The sequence below is a fragment of the Heptranchias perlo genome, chromosome 21 (genome assembly GCF_035084215.1).
Source record: "Heptranchias perlo isolate sHepPer1 chromosome 21, sHepPer1.hap1, whole genome shotgun sequence".
Lineage (NCBI taxonomy): Eukaryota > Metazoa > Chordata > Chondrichthyes > Hexanchiformes > Hexanchidae > Heptranchias > Heptranchias perlo.
The window spans coordinates 37247561-37266213 of record NC_090345.1 but is presented as its reverse complement, the minus strand read 5'-3'; the positions used below and the strand labels follow the sequence as shown (position 1 = coordinate 37266213).

General features: G+C 43.4%; 1 protein-coding gene across 1 annotated transcript in view; it reads left to right on the top strand.

The window, feature by feature from the left end:
• Positions 1-18653, top strand: part of rpp30 (ribonuclease P/MRP 30 subunit) — a 38425-nt gene that overhangs the window by 6872 nt on the left and 12900 nt on the right. The window contains exons 3-7 of the mRNA XM_068002487.1: positions 1848-1904; positions 3307-3381; positions 4676-4747; positions 9952-10041; positions 17814-17930. Of these exons, the coding sequence (XP_067858588.1) occupies positions 1848-1904; positions 3307-3381; positions 4676-4747; positions 9952-10041; positions 17814-17930 (411 nt within the window). The remainder of the gene's footprint in view (positions 1-1847; positions 1905-3306; positions 3382-4675; positions 4748-9951; positions 10042-17813; positions 17931-18653) is intronic.

The following is an 18653-nucleotide window of genomic DNA, read 5'->3' as shown; positions in this document are numbered from 1 at the left end:
TCTGCCTAGATTATGTGCTGAAGTCTGGAGTGGGGCTTGAAGCCACAACCTTCTGACTCGGGTGAGCTACCACTGAGCCAAGGTTGCCTCCTATGTGGGCATAGAGTATTCATTTAATTAATTAGCTTCATCACTGAATTTTACAATTAGTTTGTTAACTACAGTGAAACCTGTACAAACGGACAGCTCCAAAAAATGGACACTCATTGACAGTCCCAAATAATTTACATTGTAAAATATATAAGCTGCACCTTGAAACAACGGGCTCTCGCAAATTACGAACTATGGACAGCTCAATGCACCAAGTCCGTTTAGAACTTGAAACATGGGACATGCAGGTAAGTGCGTGGCGGCAGTGGGTTAAAGAAACCGCTTTTGTGGATTGGAGCTCTCTACCCAGCATCCAGAGAGCGGTTTCTCTGCCACTATCTTTGGAATTGAATGCTTGAGCAACTCTATCTCAGGGATGAAGCAGTTTCCCTGCCACTATGGATGCTGCGTAAAGAACTCTCCATTCCACAAAAGCTGGGAACTGCACCTGGCAACATCAAATCTCACTCCATGTGAAAAACACACTTATTTGAGGTACCGTGAATAATGACTAACTGTTAGCCTGGCTTCGGAAGTCAGAACGAGATTAAACCGCATTAATTTTAAGCAGTATCATTTCCCACCTTTTCCACAGAGTTTGTCACGGGCTACTGCTCATGCCATCACCGGCACACAGCCACGACCAAGTTTGGGGGGGGGGGGGTGGAAGCGGCTGGAAATTGAGGAGGTGGTGGGGGGAATCGGCCTGAATTTGGGGGGGGGGGGGGGGGTCGAGAGAATGGTTTTCCCCTCTTCGCCTGCCCACGGGTGACCTGCTGATTCTTGGAACTTCTCAAACTACAGCTGCTGGCGTGAAACCACAAAGGTTCGCAACTACAGGGGACCTAACCTTTATAAGGCAAATCCAATAACGTTTGTAGAAGTCATATAATCCAATGTCACGTGATCCGACATCACCTGGTCAGATGTCATGTGGTCAGAATGTCACGTGATGATGCCTCCAACCAGAGTTGGCAACCCTACTCCACCAGCACATCAGGTACTGATGAGCTGCTAAGAGCCCCCTACCACCCCCCAGCACTTCAAACAGTAGCTGCAGCACATGGAGGGAGGGACCCTGGACAAGCGTCTGCAGGACATGAATTCCCCCAGTTTGGCTGGGATCTCCCAGGCACTCCAGTCCTACAGCAGCCACCTCACCCTGTGCAAGCTGCCAATGTCGCAGATCCCAGGATCAGGACATCCCTCCCTCAAAGGAATAAGACCCCGTGATGGCAATGAACTCGGAAACCCAACGAACAGAAAATAAACTGAAATCACATCCTGCTGGCAGGGCTCCAGAATTAGGCATGCATGACCCCAAGTGGGAGCGAAAAATTGAAGGGAAGCTGCAGGAGACACAGCCAATCCTGGGATATTTGGCTTATCCGGTTTACTGTGTATACAATGACCATTTTGAAAATAAAGACACCCGATGCCAGTCCCTTAGGTGTCCCTAATTTACAGGTTTCACTAAACGTTTAAACTTAATTCAGTTACTTATTGCATTTAGTAGTAAAATTTACTTAGCCACCTGCATTTCATAATTACATTACTCAGTAAAATGTTATTGTAATGAATACATTGGTATTTATATACTAGAATTAATTATATTTGTTTGAATTTATTAACATAATTTCAGATGTGTTATAAATATCTGTATTTTGCCTGAGCGACACCACAGGAGTTCAACTAGTATTTTAATTCAATACATTCTTTTCCGTTTGGCATTTATTGCAAAAAAAAATGTTTTCCAGGAAATTGCCAAACCAATATCTGTTACAGAGCTTTTCCCATCGCCTCCTATTGTGCAGGTATGTACAGAAATGAATTTCAAAAAATTTGTGATTTCAGTGTACAGTGCATTTCAGGAAACATATTGCATACGCTTCTGTTATGCCTACTATAGTATTTTTGAAGGTGCAAAATGGCATTTTAATATGCAACATTCTGCAACAGTCCTGTGCAGAAATTTATAATGATGTGATGTTATTCTGTATTCAGTGTAATTTTTCTGTGTGTCTTCTATCCTATGGATAGTTTGACAGTTGCTGCTCTGTTAATGTAGCAGTTGTTGGGTTTTTTTCATAATCATTTTCCTTCAACGCTCCCCTAATAATTTTATTGAGAGGAGGAGTCTAAACGTGGTTGGTTGTACACACCTTTTTGTGCAATTAATTGTGCATGAATAGCTATAGAACATGTCTTCCATTAACCTGGTCGTACATAAGTTTCATTTTTAAAATCAGATTTTCAACTTTTTTGACATTTCTTTGCAAATGCATATCAGTGATCTCTGACTTTATATTTTTTTAATTTATGTTGAGATGTATTCCTTAATTCTTTGGTTTGCCAGGTGTGTTCAGCATCTATATACAGGTATTGGCTTAAAACTCATCGCTGTAATAGTAAGTTTGTTACTGTTTTATGTAAATATATTTTTGTGTTATATGCAAAGAATGTTTTGTGATTCCAAAATGTTGTTTATAATTTCACTGCTACAGCTCCCCTAGCGGCTGTGCATTTACTTAGTGAGCTGTTCTCAGCCAGGGCAGAAGGAGGAGTGCTAAAATTAGCCATCACTCCCTTAGTTAAAGATGGTGAAATTGGTCAGGTTTTCCACTAGTGATAGCTAGCCAGTGAACGCTGCTAGAAGAGTGACCACGTGATTGGGCTAATTTTGACACCGAAGTGCACTCATTCTATTCAACCCTCCTCAGTTTCTGAGGAACAGATTATTACACAAGAAGTACTTTAAATATCTTTTATCATACATTTATGACGGTCAAATTAGACAAAGTCTAGGAAAAATAATATGCAAGTTAAAGTAGACAGTCAAGGGATAAATATTTAAGCATGATTGCCATATTAAACCTTTAAAGCTTGAAGAATTCTTCACATGCTGATTTTTGAGGTTACACGTTGATTTTTGAGGTTAATCATAATGCATTCTAAACACTCGTTAAAAGTAAACATCATTGACTTGCATAATTGGACATTCCTTTTTCTGAATAGGCGGTGTTTAACATTTGACTTTTGCAGTGCTGTTGCAAATGACTTGTACAAATATTTTAAACTGTTGGTACAACTATGTACAGTATGAAGGGAGATTGATAGTTCAAGCTAGAAGGAAAGTACATTGTGCAATTACAGTTAAAATGCAAAACGGGAAATAATGAAACTGATAATGAGTTTAATAGAATTTCTGTCAAACAGGGAAAATCAAAACCAATTAAAATTGTGACCAGACTTACTGTGATTGTCTCTGATGCCTCTCATTGCAACGACCTGGTAAGTACTGATACTACATTTTAACCTCCAGTAGGTTTTGTTTCCAAAACAAGTGTTTTGTGGAAGAGTTATTTCTATCAGTACTTAAAATATAATCTTGAATTGCACAATATGCGCAAAAAACACCTCAAAACTTTAAATGGCAGTGACACCAAGCAGGGGGGAAAAATCAGATTCGGCAATTTTTAGTTAACCTTTTACGGTAAGGAAGGAGGTGACGAGGCAAAGGTGTTAAGGAAGGGAATTTCAGACGGTAGGGTTCAAAAGGTGGCTGCTGATTGTGGAACAATGGTAGTGGGAATAAGAAAGGAGTGAAGGCTGTGCCGGGGACATGGCTGGAGGAGATCTTCTAGGTGGAGTGGGGCAAAACCGTGGAGGGATTTAAAAGCGAGGATGAGGATCTTAATTCGCTTGGGTATGGGAGGACAGTGAAACTTGGCAAGGATGGGGTGCCTGCCTTTGTACAGGTGGTGACACAGGCCATGGTGTCTTGGTTGAGTTGTAGTTTGAGATTGGAGGGGTGGTGGTGGACCCTGGAGGGTGACATTGAAGAAATTGAGCATGAAGATGATAAAGATGTAGATTAGGGTTTTCATAGCAGTAGAAGAGAGTTAGAGGCAGAGGTGCACAAATAGGATGACTTCAGTTTTACCAATATTTAGCTGGAGCAAGTTTCTGCTCATCCAGCTTTTGTTATTAGACAGGTAGTTGCAGAGAGCAGCAACAACCTTGGTATCGATGGAGTAGCCAGAGAAGTAGAGCGGAGTGTCTTTAGTGTAAATGTGGAAGTTGACCCCATTAAACAGTTTTCATGAACTGAGGATTTCCTTTGTGTGGTACCTGTACTGAAATTTAAAACTTATTTAAAAAGAATGGGTTTATGATTTTGTTACACATAGCACAAAAATAAATCTTTCCCTTTAGTTGTTTATATTAACTGCATATACTTGTCAAATATGTGTGAAATTTAGTATGTTTCAGGAAAGCTACGGCTCTGAAAGGCAAAGGTATATATTCTCTTAAATGATTGAAATATACTTTAAAATGTTTAATTCTTGTATATACTAAAAATTGATTTTATGATGCTCATTTTTATCAGTTCATATTTTATTGGGGTAGCCAGAGAGGTAAATAATATGTATATTTTATGTATATCAAACACATTGATAGCAAAGTGTTAAACAATTATATCCGTTGTCTGTCATGTTCCAGTTTTACTTTTATTTGTTGTAATTTCATTTAAGTGAAGAAAATGTACATTTCTGGCCGTTAAAACGTAATTATTGTGTTACAGAGAACTACCTCTCCACATACCAGGTCATATGACATTGTGGCTGTGTTACCAAAAACAGAAAAGTTGTTTCATGTAAGTGAACTCGATTTAAAGGGTATAATTAACAAGTGTCTATTTACAGATAAAACAATTAAAACATTTCTTGCTGCATCAATCAAATCCCTTAAAAATAAATTCATAAACATACAAAAATTCAACAATTCACCAAGCTTTCCCTTCCCACCTTACCGTCTCCAACAACCTTCACCCAACCCTCCTCTCTCGGGTGCTTCAGGCTTGCCTTCTGCTCCTTTCTCAATTTATAGCATTTGTACATGTCTGTCACCTCTGTACTCCTTAGTGTTCTTCTCTGCATGCCCATATGTATGCAGCTTACAGGCCTCCGAACACGGACTATGATTCTTCCTGTCATGGTGACCACAGCTGATTACTCTTTCTGGTCTGGATACTATCTATCTGTGCTACTGAGCTCCCAGATATTGGTTTCAACACTACTCGACTGTGCCCCTAGAACACCCCATTGTCCCTTTGAGTACTCCCACACCCCAGTTACTCTATTCCCCACCAGCAGTGTGCATCCAGGGTCCAGGCCACAGCCCCCTTCCCCCCACCAAGTGGACATACACCCCATCTCTTCCTTTACCTGACTGATTGTTCCCAGGCCCCTCATCTCAACCGTTGCCCTTAATTAAAAAATTAAGATATTAAGAAATTAAAGGTAGTGTTAAATCAAAGAAAGAGGCATATAAAGTTGCCAGAAAAAGCAGTAAGCCTGAAGGTTGAGAGCATTTTAGAATTCAACAAAGGAGGACCAAGAAATTGATAAAGAAAGGGAAAATAGAATATGAGAGTAAAGGAGTGAGAAACATAAAAACGGACTATAGGTATGTGAAAAGGAAAAGACTGGCGAAGGCAAATGTGGGTCCATTACAGAGAGAGACGGGAGAATTTATAATGTGGAATAAGGAAATGGCAGAGAAATTAAACAAATACTTTGGGCTCGAATTTAGCAGGCCTGCGGGTTCCCAGCGGGTGGTCCTCCGGGAGCGTCGAAAACGCGAACGGCGAAATTAGTGGGTTGCCCACGCGATCGTAGCAGGCAATCCACTAATAGGATCCAATTACCTGCTCCTCCGGGGTCCACGGCGCTGGCCTGCGCGTCGGGCGGGCTGCGTATGCGCAGTACGATCTGTCAGCTGGAGGCTCTCTAGTTAAAGGGGCAGTCCTCCACTGACAGATGCTGCAACCAATGGGACAAATTGCAGCATGGAGCAGCCCAGGGGGAAGGCTGCTCCCAGTTTAATGATGCCTCACCCCAGGTATCATCAGATGGGGTGAGGAGGAGGGGGAGGACACAGATCTTCCCCCCGGCGGGCGGGAGGAAGCGGCCTGCCTCTGCCACCAAGAAGGCCTGGCTCAAGGTGGCAGAGGGGGTCACCTGCGCCACCAACATATCGCCCACCTGCATACAGTGCAGGAGGCGCTGCAATGACCGCAGTAGGTCAGCCACAGTGAGAACACAAAGTCTTTCCCCTACACTCCGTCTGCCACAACACTGCCCCCACCCCAAATCTCCTTCGGCACCGCCAACACTATTCTGTCACATCACCCTTCATGCCCACTCACACCCCATCCTCATCTTACCTCCACCTACTCACCTCGCCAGTACTCATCCTGCCACTAACACGCGACCCAATCCTCATACAATCTCATGGCTCCATCCCATACTCACCCTCTCGTGCATCTCCCTCACGGCCAGCCTCACTCAACCTGCCACCACCTGTGCTGCAGCCACAGGGCATGCATCACATATGTGCAGTAGGCAGGGTAAGGCAAACGTCTCGTCAGCATGAAGGGGGTGCACAAGGGTGTCTGAGGGTTTGTCATGGGTGTTACCCATATTGAATTTCAGAGCCACAAACAGCACACATTGTATTGACACCACCACTGCCATGTCTCCGCGAATCCTGTCCATTGTGTCCAATAATGCCCGCTCCTGGGTATCACTATGAGGACCCACCACTGATGCCACCCATCGTGTTACTGCAGAGTAGGTGCAGGTGTATTTGCAGGGCTCGTCCGCGCAGACAACTGAGAGACATCGGCGGTGTTGCCGGCTGCACCCTGGAAGGATGCGGAGGAGAAGGTGTGGAGGACAGTGGTGACTTTGCCAGCGACAGGTAAGCAGTTGGTGCTGGGGCCAGCCAGGAGCAGCTCGGCATGAAAGAGGCTGCAGATCTCCACGACTACATGTCGAGCGAATCTGCGCCTCCCTGTGCACTGCTGCTCGGAGAGGTCCGGGGAGCTGCGCCTCGGTCTGTGGACCCTGTGGCGAGGGTAGTGCCCTCTGCGACGCGTCTCTCTCTGCGGTAGCCCTCCCTCCTGCTGTGCAGGTGGGCGTGCAACCACACCGTGTTGGGGGGATCCACGTCTCTGCGGCGGACGGCGTGGACTGCGAGGCTGCTGGTGGTGGTCATGCTCTTCGTCCTCCGAGGGTGTCCACACACCACCCAACTGGCAGGTGTTGGTCTGAGGGGTTGTGCAGGGTAGGTGTGTGGGTCCTCGGACTGGGGCTGCGGTTTCGTGTCGGTCTGTCCTCTGGCTTGGCCGGGGGGTGGTGGGGGGCAGGGGTTGCCCTATGTGACGCGGTGGCCTCCTGCGTGGGTGAGGGCGCTCCCCCGTGGAGCGCACCTTGGCACCTGCCACAGGCTGCTGGCTGCAACACGCCTGGTTTGAAGGGTCCTGTTTCCCCCAGTGTGGGAAACTGACTGCTTTGAACGTAAAATCCCACACTTCCTCTTTTGACAGCTGCTTCAGCTCATTAACTGACAAGTTAAGTGCTCTCAAGTGGAACCCCGCTGGCTTTAATTGCCTGCGGGATTCCCACCAGCGGGGCTTGCGCGCGCAGCCCCGCACGTCAGCGCGGTACCCGGAAGTGGCCGGGATTTCATCCGAATCCGGTCACGTGATCGGAGATCGGGATTTTCGGGGCCCCCCCGCTGGAAACCCGCAGGTAACCCGACCCTAAAATCGAGCCCTTTGTGTCTGTCTTCATGGAAGAAGACACAAAAAACCTCCCAGAAATACTAGAGAACCAAGGGTCTGGCAAGAATGAGGAACTGAAAGAAATTAGTATTAGTAAAAAAAATAGTACTAGAGAAATTAATGGGACTGAAAGTGGATAAATCTCAAGGACCTGATGATCCACTTCCCAGGGTTTTGAAAGAGGTAGCTATTGAGATAGTGGATGCACTGGTTGTCATCTTCCAAAATTCCACAGATTCTGGAACGGCTCCTACAGATTGGAGGGTAGCAAATGTAACCCCACTATTTAAGAAAGGAGGGAGAGAGAAAACAGGGAACTACAGACTTGTTAGCCTGACATCAGTAGTAGGGCAACTGCTAGGATTTATTATAAAGGATGTGATAACAGGACACTTAGAAAATAATAATAGGATTTGGCAGGGTCAACATGGATTTATGAAAGGGAAATCATGTTTGACAAACCTATTGGAGTTCTTTGAGGATGTAACTCGTAAATTAGATAAGGGGGAACCAATGGATGTGGTGTATTTGGATTTTCAGAAGGCTTTAGATAAGGTCCCACACAGGAGGTTAGTGAACAAAGTTAGAGCACATGGAATTAGGGGTAATATACTGGCATGGATTGAGAATTGGTTGACAGACAGAAAACAGAGAGTAGGAATAAACAGGTCTTTTTCAGGTTGGCAGACTGTGACTAGAGGGGTACCGCAGTGATCGGTGCTTGGGCCCCAACTATTCACAATCTATATCAATGATTTGGATGAGGGGACCAAATGTAATATTTCCAAGTTTGCTGATGACACAAAACTAAGTGGGAATTTGAGTTGTGAGGAGGATGCAAAGAGGCTTCAAGGGGATATAGACGGACTAAGTGAATGGGCAAGAATGTGGCAGACGGAATATAATGTGGAAAAATGTGAAGTTATCCACTTTGGTCGTGTATTTTTTAAATGGTGAGAGATTGGGAAATGTTGATGTTCAAAGGGACCTGGGTGTCCTTGTACATGAGTCACTGAAAGCTAACATGCAGGTGCAGCAAGCAATTAGGAAGGCAAATGGTATGTTGGCCTTTTATTACAAGAGGATTTGAGTACAGGAGTAAAGATGTCTTACTGCAATTATATAGGATCTGGGTGAGACCGCACCTGGAGTATTATGTACAATTTTGGTTTCCTTACCTAAGAAAGGATATATTGCCATAGAGGGAGTGCAACGAAGGTTCACCAGACTGATTCCTGGTATGGTGGGATTGTCATATGAGGAGAGATTGAGTAGACTAGGCCTGCATTCTCTAGCGTTTAGAAGAATGAGAGGTGATCTCTTTGAAACGTACAAAATTCTTACGGGGCTCGACAAGTTAGATGCAAGGAGGATGTTTCCCCTGGTTGGGAAGTCTAGAACCAGGGGTCGCAGTCTCAGAATAAGGGGTAGGCCATTTAGGATTGAGATGAGGAGAAATTTCTTCACTCAGAGGGTGGTGAATCTTTGGAATTCTCTACCCAGAGGGCTGTGGAGGCTCATTCATTGAGTACATTCAAAACAGAGATCGATAGATTTCTAAATATTACAGGCATCAAGGGATATGGGGATGGTGCAGGAAAATGACGTTGAGGTAGATGATCAGCCATGATCTCATTGAATAGCGGAGCAGGCTCGAGGGGCCGGACAGCCTACTCCTGCTCCTATTTCTTATGTTCTTATGTTCCTTCCAAGTGGTCTGGAGCCTCGGATTCTAAATCTCCCGTATGCATCTGCCTTGAGTAATTCCAGGCATCACCTCCCCTCCCATCCTTTCTCTTGCTCTCATGCATGTTCCAACATCTCCCAGCCAACCATACCATGTTAGATCCCATTAACTCATCTCCAACGCAGTACATCTTTGCTATCATCTTGCTTTAAAGGCGTTAACAGAAATTAAGTACATCATTAAAGAAATACATGACAGCCATCCTGGGAGACATGACCAAAGATTGAGAAAGAATTGACAGTAGATAAATAGACCCTGCAATGAAAAGCGTGTGTGAGGAAAGAGTAAAAGAGAAATAGCAACATAAAGAATGAGTTGTCTCCAGAGATCAAATAGTAATTTTTTTTTCCAAAAAACTGACCCTTATCAATACTCTCCTTCATTACCGTCACAAAAATGCTTTTTTTTCTTCTAAATTTGGCAAAAGTTAATCAAGTAAAACTTTGTTAGACCTCTTATTTTTGACCAATTTATTTCTTAACAGGTAGCTTGTATGACCTTGGATATCGACTTAATTTGCATTAATGTGATAGAAAAACAACCGTATCATTTCAGACGGCCTTCTGTCAATGGGGTAAGTACAGTTTCTACTGCAAAAAAGGAATGTTTTCTCTATGTATGCCTATAGAATGGGGGACGTTAGAAATAAGAATCTAGATGAAGTTAAAGCATTAACCCATAACACTGCATTAGTTCAATTATGAGACTAGAATTTAAATCATGATCTTATTTAATATTCAAGATACCAATTTTAAAAATGCACCAAATCATCTGGGGGGTAAAGGAAACCCTAGCCTGAGTGAGGTCCTATATGCTGCCCCAGATATATATTTCTTAAATATGCTCTTTATTAAGGCAGAAAGTCTCTCAAGTCACAGATAAGTTGATCACAAATTGAATATTGATGCTTTTAATAATATTTCTCTAACTCTGTGCCTACCCTTCCATAGGAATACCATTTCATTGTAACCTTTCCATATGTTTGTAGAGTAAATTTTTCTTAAAGGCGTTTGATCAAAGTCATTCCAAATCGATAGTATTAACCCTTATAATACTTGGGTTTAAATGGCATATATTTTTCTTTACTCATGCAAAGAAAGTTCAGCACTATTGGAAACTCATTAAAGCAATGAAAGGTTTGTGTAATTGGCTGAGTTATTTACTTCCTAATTTAATTACAAGGTTTCAATGAAAAACTTGATTGGATGGTCCATGGTATCTGGCTCAGGTGTTAAGTGTTTCTATTCCAGTTGAAGTTGGAATTTTATTTGGTGGTAGTGAGTTGATTCTCTAATGCATGAACAGAGAAATAGGATGCAGGTTTGCACGAGCATCTTTCTGCTCATTGAGTTCCTGATCATAGCTGAACCGCTGAGCAAGTACCAAACAAAAATGGAGATAGAAATAGGTGGGGTGCAGGTCACCCAGCACAAGATGGCTACAGATGAGGCGAGCCATTCAGTCAATCTTACTTCATCTGACTGGAATGGGAGGGAATCCCCTGTCACAGACTCAAACTGCTAATGATTTCAAGTACTTTGTTTCTGTGATCCTACCCTATCCATTCCATATAGTCTTCACTTTTTATTTCTGTGAAGAAACATTTTCTGACATCAGTCTTAAATTGGCATTTTGCATATGTGCCTCTTTCTTTTGTGATGGTTTAATTTGAAGTAGTGTTCAGGATTTACCTTGTATACTATTTACATAGAATTACATAATCTACAGTACAGAAATAGGCTATTCAGCCCAACTGGTCTATGCTGGCATTTATGCTCCACATGAGCCTTCTCCCACCCCTCTTCATCTAACCCTATCAGCATATCCTTCTATTCTCTTCTCCCTCATGCTTATCTAGCTTCCCCATAAATGCCTCTATGCTATTTGCCTCAACTACTCCTTGTGGTAGCGAGTTCCACGTTCTCACCACTCTGGGTAAAGAAGTTTCTCCTGAATTCCCTATTTACTATCTAAAATTGCTGTTTGTGGTGCCCTCTTTGTCACATATTTTCAAGGCTGATAAGCCGAAGTCTCCAGTCTTTCCTCTTTTTTATTTGTTCATGGGATGTGGGTGTCGCTGGTGAGGCCAGTATTTATTGCCCATCCCTAATTGCCCTTGAGAAGGTGGTGGTGAGCCGCCTTCTTGAACTGTGTGGTGAAGGTTCTCCCACAGTGCTGTTAGGTAGGGAGTTCCAGGATATTGACCTAGCGACAATGAAGGAACGGCAATTTATTTCCAAGTCAGGATGGTGTGTGACTTGGAGGGGAACGTGCAGGTGGTGGTGTTCCCATGTGCCTGCTGCCCTTGTCCTTCCAGGTGGTAGAGGTCGTGGGTTTGGGAGGTGCTGTCAAAGAAGCATTGGCGAGTTGCCGCAGTGCATCTTGTGGATAGTACACACTGCAGCCACAGTGCGCCAGTGGTGAAGGGAGTGAATGTTTAGGGTAGTGGATGGGGTGCCAATCAAGCAGGCTGCTTTGTCCTGGCGGATGGTGTTCAGTTTCTTGAGTGTTATTGGAGCTGCACTCATCCAGGCAAGTGGAGAGTAATCCATCACACTCCTGACTTGTGCCTTGTAGATGGTGGAAAGGCTTTGGGGAGTCAGGAGGTGAGTCACTCACCGCAGAATACCCAGCCTCTGACGTGTTCTTATAGCCACAGTATTTATGCAGCTGGTCCAGTTAAGTTTCTAGTCAATAGTGACCCCCAGGATGTTGATGGTGAGGGATTCGGCGATGGTAATGCCATTGAATGTCAAGGGGAGGTGGGTAAGACTCTCGTTGGAGATGGTCATTGCCTGGCACTTGTCTAACGCGAATGTTACTTGCCACTTATCAGCCCAAGCTTGGATGTTGTCCAGGTCTTGCTGCGTGCGGGCACGGACTGCTTCATTATCTGAGGGGTTGCGAATGGAACTAAACACTGTGCAATCATCGGCGAACATCCCCGTTTCTGACCTTATGATGCAGGAAAAGTCATTGATGAAGCAGTTGAAGATGGTTGGGCCAAGGACACTGCACTGGGGGGCTCCTGCAGCAATGTCCTGGGCTGAGATGATTGGCCTCCAACAACCACTACCATCTTCCTATGTGCTAAGTATGAGTCCAGCCACTGGAGAGTTTTCCCCCTGATTCCCATTGACTTCAATTTACTAGGGCTCCTTGGTGCCACACTCGGTTAAAGGCTGCCTTGATGTCAAGGGCAGTCAATCTCACCTCACCTCTGGAATTCAGCTCTTTTGTCCAAGTTTGGACCAAGGCTGTAATGAAGTCTGGAGCCAAGTGGTCCTGGTGGAACCCAAACTGAGCATCGGTGAGCGGGTTATTGGTGAGTAAGTGCCGCTTGGTAGCACTGTCGATGACACCTTACATCACTTTGCTGATGATTGAGAGTAGACTGATGGGGCGGTAATTGGCCGGATTGGATTTGTCCTGCTTTTTGTGGACAGGACATACCTGGGCAATTTTCCACATTGCCGGGTAGATGCCAGTGTTGTAGATGTACTGAAACAGCTTGGCTAGAGGCGCGGCTAGTTCTGGAGCACAAATCTTCAGCACTACAGCCGGGATGTTGTCGAGGCCCAAAGCCTTTGCTGTATCCAGTGCACTCAGCCTTGACATCACGTGGAGTGAATCGAATTGGCTGAAGACTGGCTTCTGTGATGGTTAGGATATCGGGAGGAGGCCGAGATGGATCATCCACTCGGCACTTCTGGCTGAAGATGGTTGCCGTAACTGAAGGATTAGCATTGTGGCTCCTCTCTGCCACATCTTGAACATGTCCTTCAGGTCTCGGAGACTAAAGCTGGACACAGTACTCAAGGTGTGTTCTGACTAAAACACTATTCAGTTTTAGCATGATTTTCTCTGACTTGTCCTCTACCGTTCTAGCAGTGTAATTCAATATTCAATTTGTTTGGATGACTGGACATATTATGTTACCCATAGCTATTTCAACACCATTTGTGGAATACTTGCATCCTAAATTCATCTTCCAATGTGAATACTTTACACTTATCCGTACTGCATCATCTGCAACTGATTTGCCAGCTTACAGATTTTTATCTAACTCATAGGTTCTTTGCTGTCTTTTCATATTAAATTCCCTCTTATCCCCACAATTTGGCCCATGTCAGGCAGCTCCAAACACCAACTGCCACAGTCAAGTTTCTATTTGAAGGATATTTAGAGTTATGTATAGATAATTTTGCAGTTTGTTTGTAAGTAAAAGTTACTATTCTGTGTCCATCCATGTACACTTATTGGCTGCCATTCCATACCAGAGCTCCTCTACCTCTTTGTCAACTGCCTCTCCGTTCCACTCTGTCCTCCCTCCCCCTTCCTATTTGCTGCAACCTCCTATTCGGACCCTTCCCAATCTCCTCTCCCAAATCGTAATCCTTTTCCCCATTCATTGATACTCTCTCATTGACCACCCTATCCTGATGCTCTCCCAGGTTTGAGTCTCCTATGGATGGGTCCACAGCTGCTATTTGCTCCAGTCTAGATACCGCCCCTCACCATCACGACCACTGCAACATCTGCCACCAGTTCTCTTACAGCAGCCATGCAAGCTGCAATTCCCCTCTCCCTGTGCACATCTCATCCACACACTCCCTAGGAGTCAATTTCTCCAGCATCTTCCTTGTCCCCTTTCTATTGCCTTTACGTCACTTGTCCTAACTGCCATAGCTGTGGCATGACTACATGTTCCACCTTAGCTTTCCCCTTTACTCGTCTGAAACTTTCCCCACATTTTAGCACCTTGCTATGTACCCTCTTCTGCCTCTCTTTTAAGGTCCTCATCCTCTACCCATCTCCAGGTAACTCACTCAGAAATCTTGTCCCTGCTCTCCTCACTCAACTTTGGCATCAAGTGACTACTTGTTCTTGGTGACTTCATCTACATCAAAACTCAACCTGTCCCTTTGCTTCTGACTCTTCACCTTCCTTTCCTCACTTAATCTCGCCTCACACTTAATCTCTCCCATGCATCCATGGCTATCCCCTTGACCTTGCCATTGCACTTCCAAGGTCACGTTCACCAACCATGCAATTTCTGACCATTTCGTCAACTTTCACCAGCCATATCACCTTGTCTACCTCTAACTCTTCTACCCTTAACCTCTGCCCTAAGGGAAAGAGACCCTATATCTCCTTTACCTGTACTCTCTTTAACTCACGACTCTCTTCTGATCCGATATTTGACGTGATATCAGTGCCTTCGTTGACAGCAGCAACTGCCTAGCCTCTCCCATTGGTATTCTTGCCCCCATCAGATTCTACAGTCCCCCCCCTGTTGGTCCCTATGGTACAGCAGCCATCTTCAACATCTCAAATCAGAGAATCACAGGCTTGAAAACATGTGCCTTGTGACTGTTCTGATTGACCAGTGCCAAAACTGGTTTGACCCCTTCAAAAGTTATTGCCCCTCCTTTTCAGTTGCCAATACCTCCAACTATCCAGAATCATCTGGAGGACAAGAACCTTCCCAAATTTCACCCCTCAATCACAAACTGTCATCCCTCCCCCACTCTCTCCATCATTTCTGACATCTAATTGAAGAACTTGTAACCTCCATTTTGGAGATGACGTTCATCGTTTCAGCAGTCTCAGTCTCCACTAACCCAGCCATCCCCTTCTGCCCTCACCCTGTCACATTTTGTAGTATCTCCCCTACTAGTGCTTTCCAAAGTAATTTCTTCTGAGATCCAAAACCAGATCCACATTACTCAGCTACCACTTGTCAGCCTAATGCCTGTTGACATCATCAACCACTTCCTTTCCTTGGGTCTTTTTCTCCACTCTCACTTCAAAACTGCTATCATGCTTCCAGAGTCGAGGTACAGCTGGTGGAGGTGAAAGCTTGTGTTCTAGGCATGTCATATTGTTATACTTGAAGCAGCTACATTCAGGGTGCACCTAACTTGGTAAACTTCCTCAATTTGGTAAATTTTTACTGCTTCTATGTCACACTTGAGAAATGGCATTCATCTGCTCTGCTATCTCTTAGGCATCCTGGACAGGAGACTTTTGAGGGAACTGCTCCCTTCCCAAAAATGGCAACCTTTGTTATGCCTCCCTCAGCCTCGCCTCCAAAGTGCTGTTTTTAGACGTGGAGCGTTCTTTCTGATCCCTGGGTTTCTATACTGCCTCCGCCATCTGTCTCAATATATGCTGTGCAATTTCTTCAACTCCAAAGTTGTAGCCTTCAAATGGCATGTCTGCCACCTTAAGGCACAACTGCAGCTCTTTAATTTAGCTGCACTTACTAATGCTGCCCACATGGCCCAATCAGCACAGTGCATTTGCCCTTATTGTGTGTGAGGGAGTTGTAACGGTTAATCTGTTTCGACTTTCTGATGGCCTGCATTTTAGTGCACAGTATCCTTTTTAGCAACTGCATTTCTTGTGCGTGTAAATAATCCTATTACACTGTAGCTTTATCAGAAGACTTGAAGCCATGGGGTTAAGTCCACAATCCCAACAAGGAAGCCGCACTCAAAGGACATTAAGAGAAAGGGCCACCACACCAGCCCTGATGCAGCACCCCACGTTCTTTTTGTACAGAGCACCCCCCGCCCCCCCCCCCCCCCCCCACCTTGCTGGGAGAGCTGAAATGCTGTATTTACCCTGATTTATTTATATGTACACTTAAGTTCTTTGATCAGCATCAACCTAAAAAAGTGCACAAATTTTACGGATGGAAACACTTATGTAAGATTTCCTTTAGAGGGTGCTATTGCTACAGAAATAGATAGAAATAACTCTTCTCCTACATTATAACTCCCTCATTCAATAAATTTACATTTGCAAATAACTGGCCATGTTGCATTTTGTAAGAAGTTGTGCACTTTAATTGTTGATAACTAATCTGCTTTTTGAGTATTTGAACTGCAGTATATTCTTTGATTTTTCTTAAGACTGTCATAGAGGAAATCATCCCTCCTGTCTGTGCTTGGAGCCAAAAAAATGCCACATGATGTATCTGCAGATGGCCATGATTAATGGGTCTTCAACTGAATGACGATAGCCATTATAGAAATTTTAGTTTAGATTTCAGGTTAGGACAATAAGGATTATTTATTCTTTCCAGGAGACAGGTCATCTCTCACTCTGTTGCTGAATATCTTCTCCATGGTGGTTTTGGCTATTCATATGTAATCAGTTTTATTTCATACAACAACTAAGGCTGCTTGAAGTCTTGAATCTCTTCACAGTATGCATACCACAGAATAAGTTGTTTAAGTGTTCCCAAGTATAGCTGTTGCATTATACATTCAAAATTTGTACCAGTAAATATAATTGTGTCATTTGACATTCATTGTGTGTCAAAACATAGCCCTAGTATTTCAGCAGTTGTATTTAATCACCTTTTTGTAAAGAAAGAAAGGAAATATACCACATGAAAGTTTGAAAATTGTGTTAATTTAAAAATGGAATACAGTTTACTTTTGATGGTTTACAAATGGGATTTGGGATTTACATAAAGGTGCGTGGAATGTAAAAGCAGGGGAGTGATGTTGAATTTATACAAAGCATTGGTTAGGCCACAGGTGAAGTTATGTGCAGTTCTGGGTACCCTAACATAGGAAGGTTATTATAGCCATAGAAAGGGTACAGTGAAGATTCACTTGAATGATACCCGGAATTGAGCAGTTGTAGTTGTGAAGAAAGGATTGAAAAATTGGGACTTTTTTTATTGGAACAGTAAAGTGGGGGCGGGGTCTAATAGTTGTTCAATATTATGAAAGATTTTGAGAGGGAAAATAGTGAAAGATTGTTTCTTTTAGTCGGTAACAAGGTGTTATAGACTCGGCATCATTACTAGGAGAATGAAGGGGAAGTAGCATTATTACTGGGAGAATGATGGGGGAGTTTGGAATTTTTCACTGAAATACTTTGCCAGAAGTGGCTATTGAGAAAGAGTCTATAATGTTATTTGACTGGAATTGGATATATATTTGAAAAGAAGAATACAAAAGGTGAAAGGGCAGGGAAATGAGATACAGTAGATGGCTCCAGCACAGGCACTGTGGGCCCCCTCCAGAGCTGTAATTTCTATAATTCTATCTTTTCCCCCACAATCTTCTGATCACACCAACAGTAGGCTTGCATTTATAGTAGAGTTGGGTTTGTTACACAGTTTATAAAATTTGTGAGCCAGAAATAATGTATGCCAGTATATATCCATTAACATTTACTACTTGTTGGGGAGGGAAATGAAGGAGTTGAATACCCATATCAATTTTTGAGTAGATGAGTTCCAATCTTAACTCTTCCCCTGTTCTTTCAATTCACATATTATTTAAATATCATTTTATTGATCACTTTCTAATTCTATTTCAGGCTATTGAGAGAGGAATTTACTTTGAACTGGTGTACTCTCCTGCTATTAAAGATTCCACAATGAGAAGATATACCATTTCAAATGCACTCAGCCTGATGCAGATATGTAAAGGAAAGGTGAGCACGAGAGTTATCCTGATCTCAATGTTTAATCAAGATAAGATTATGGATGAGGCTGAGGGAAGATAGTGATTGTTGTAGAGCCATAATAAGTATATAAATTTACTCTTAAACTCCCTTTAGAAGCTGTTACTGTAAAATCAAGGGAATCATGAGCAATAACAAAACCAAATTTAATAATTTTTGTAAGTGAGAGCATCTGGGACTACCAGCTATTCCCAGTTGTCTGAGAAGCTCTTTCACCAATAATAATGGTGAAAGAGCTTCTCAGACAACTGGGAATTCACCAAAGAATTGTTTATTTTGAACTCGCTTTAAGGGACCGTATTAATTTGGAATGAATGATGCAAAAACAGGAAACTTGATCTGTTTTGGAAGGGAACGGAAGCACAGCTTGGATTGTCATGTGGTCCAATTCCAATCCCTGTAGGCTCCCTGGCGAACAATTAAATCCTGGTTGTGGGCAAGATTTTTGTCTGAAACTGGGCCCCAGCACCCTTTATTTTCTTTTTTTTTTACTGGGTTGTTTCTTTCTTTACTTGGAGTATTGTTTATGTTTAGTGTTGCATTGGAATTGTAACATTTGCTACCTTATCCCTGTGAAAACTTTTTTTTTATTGCCTTGTTTTGACCATGAGCTGAGCTTCCAACCCCTTATCCTCTCCATCACTAAGACCACCTACTTCCACCTCTGTAACATCGCCCGTTTCTGCCCCGTCT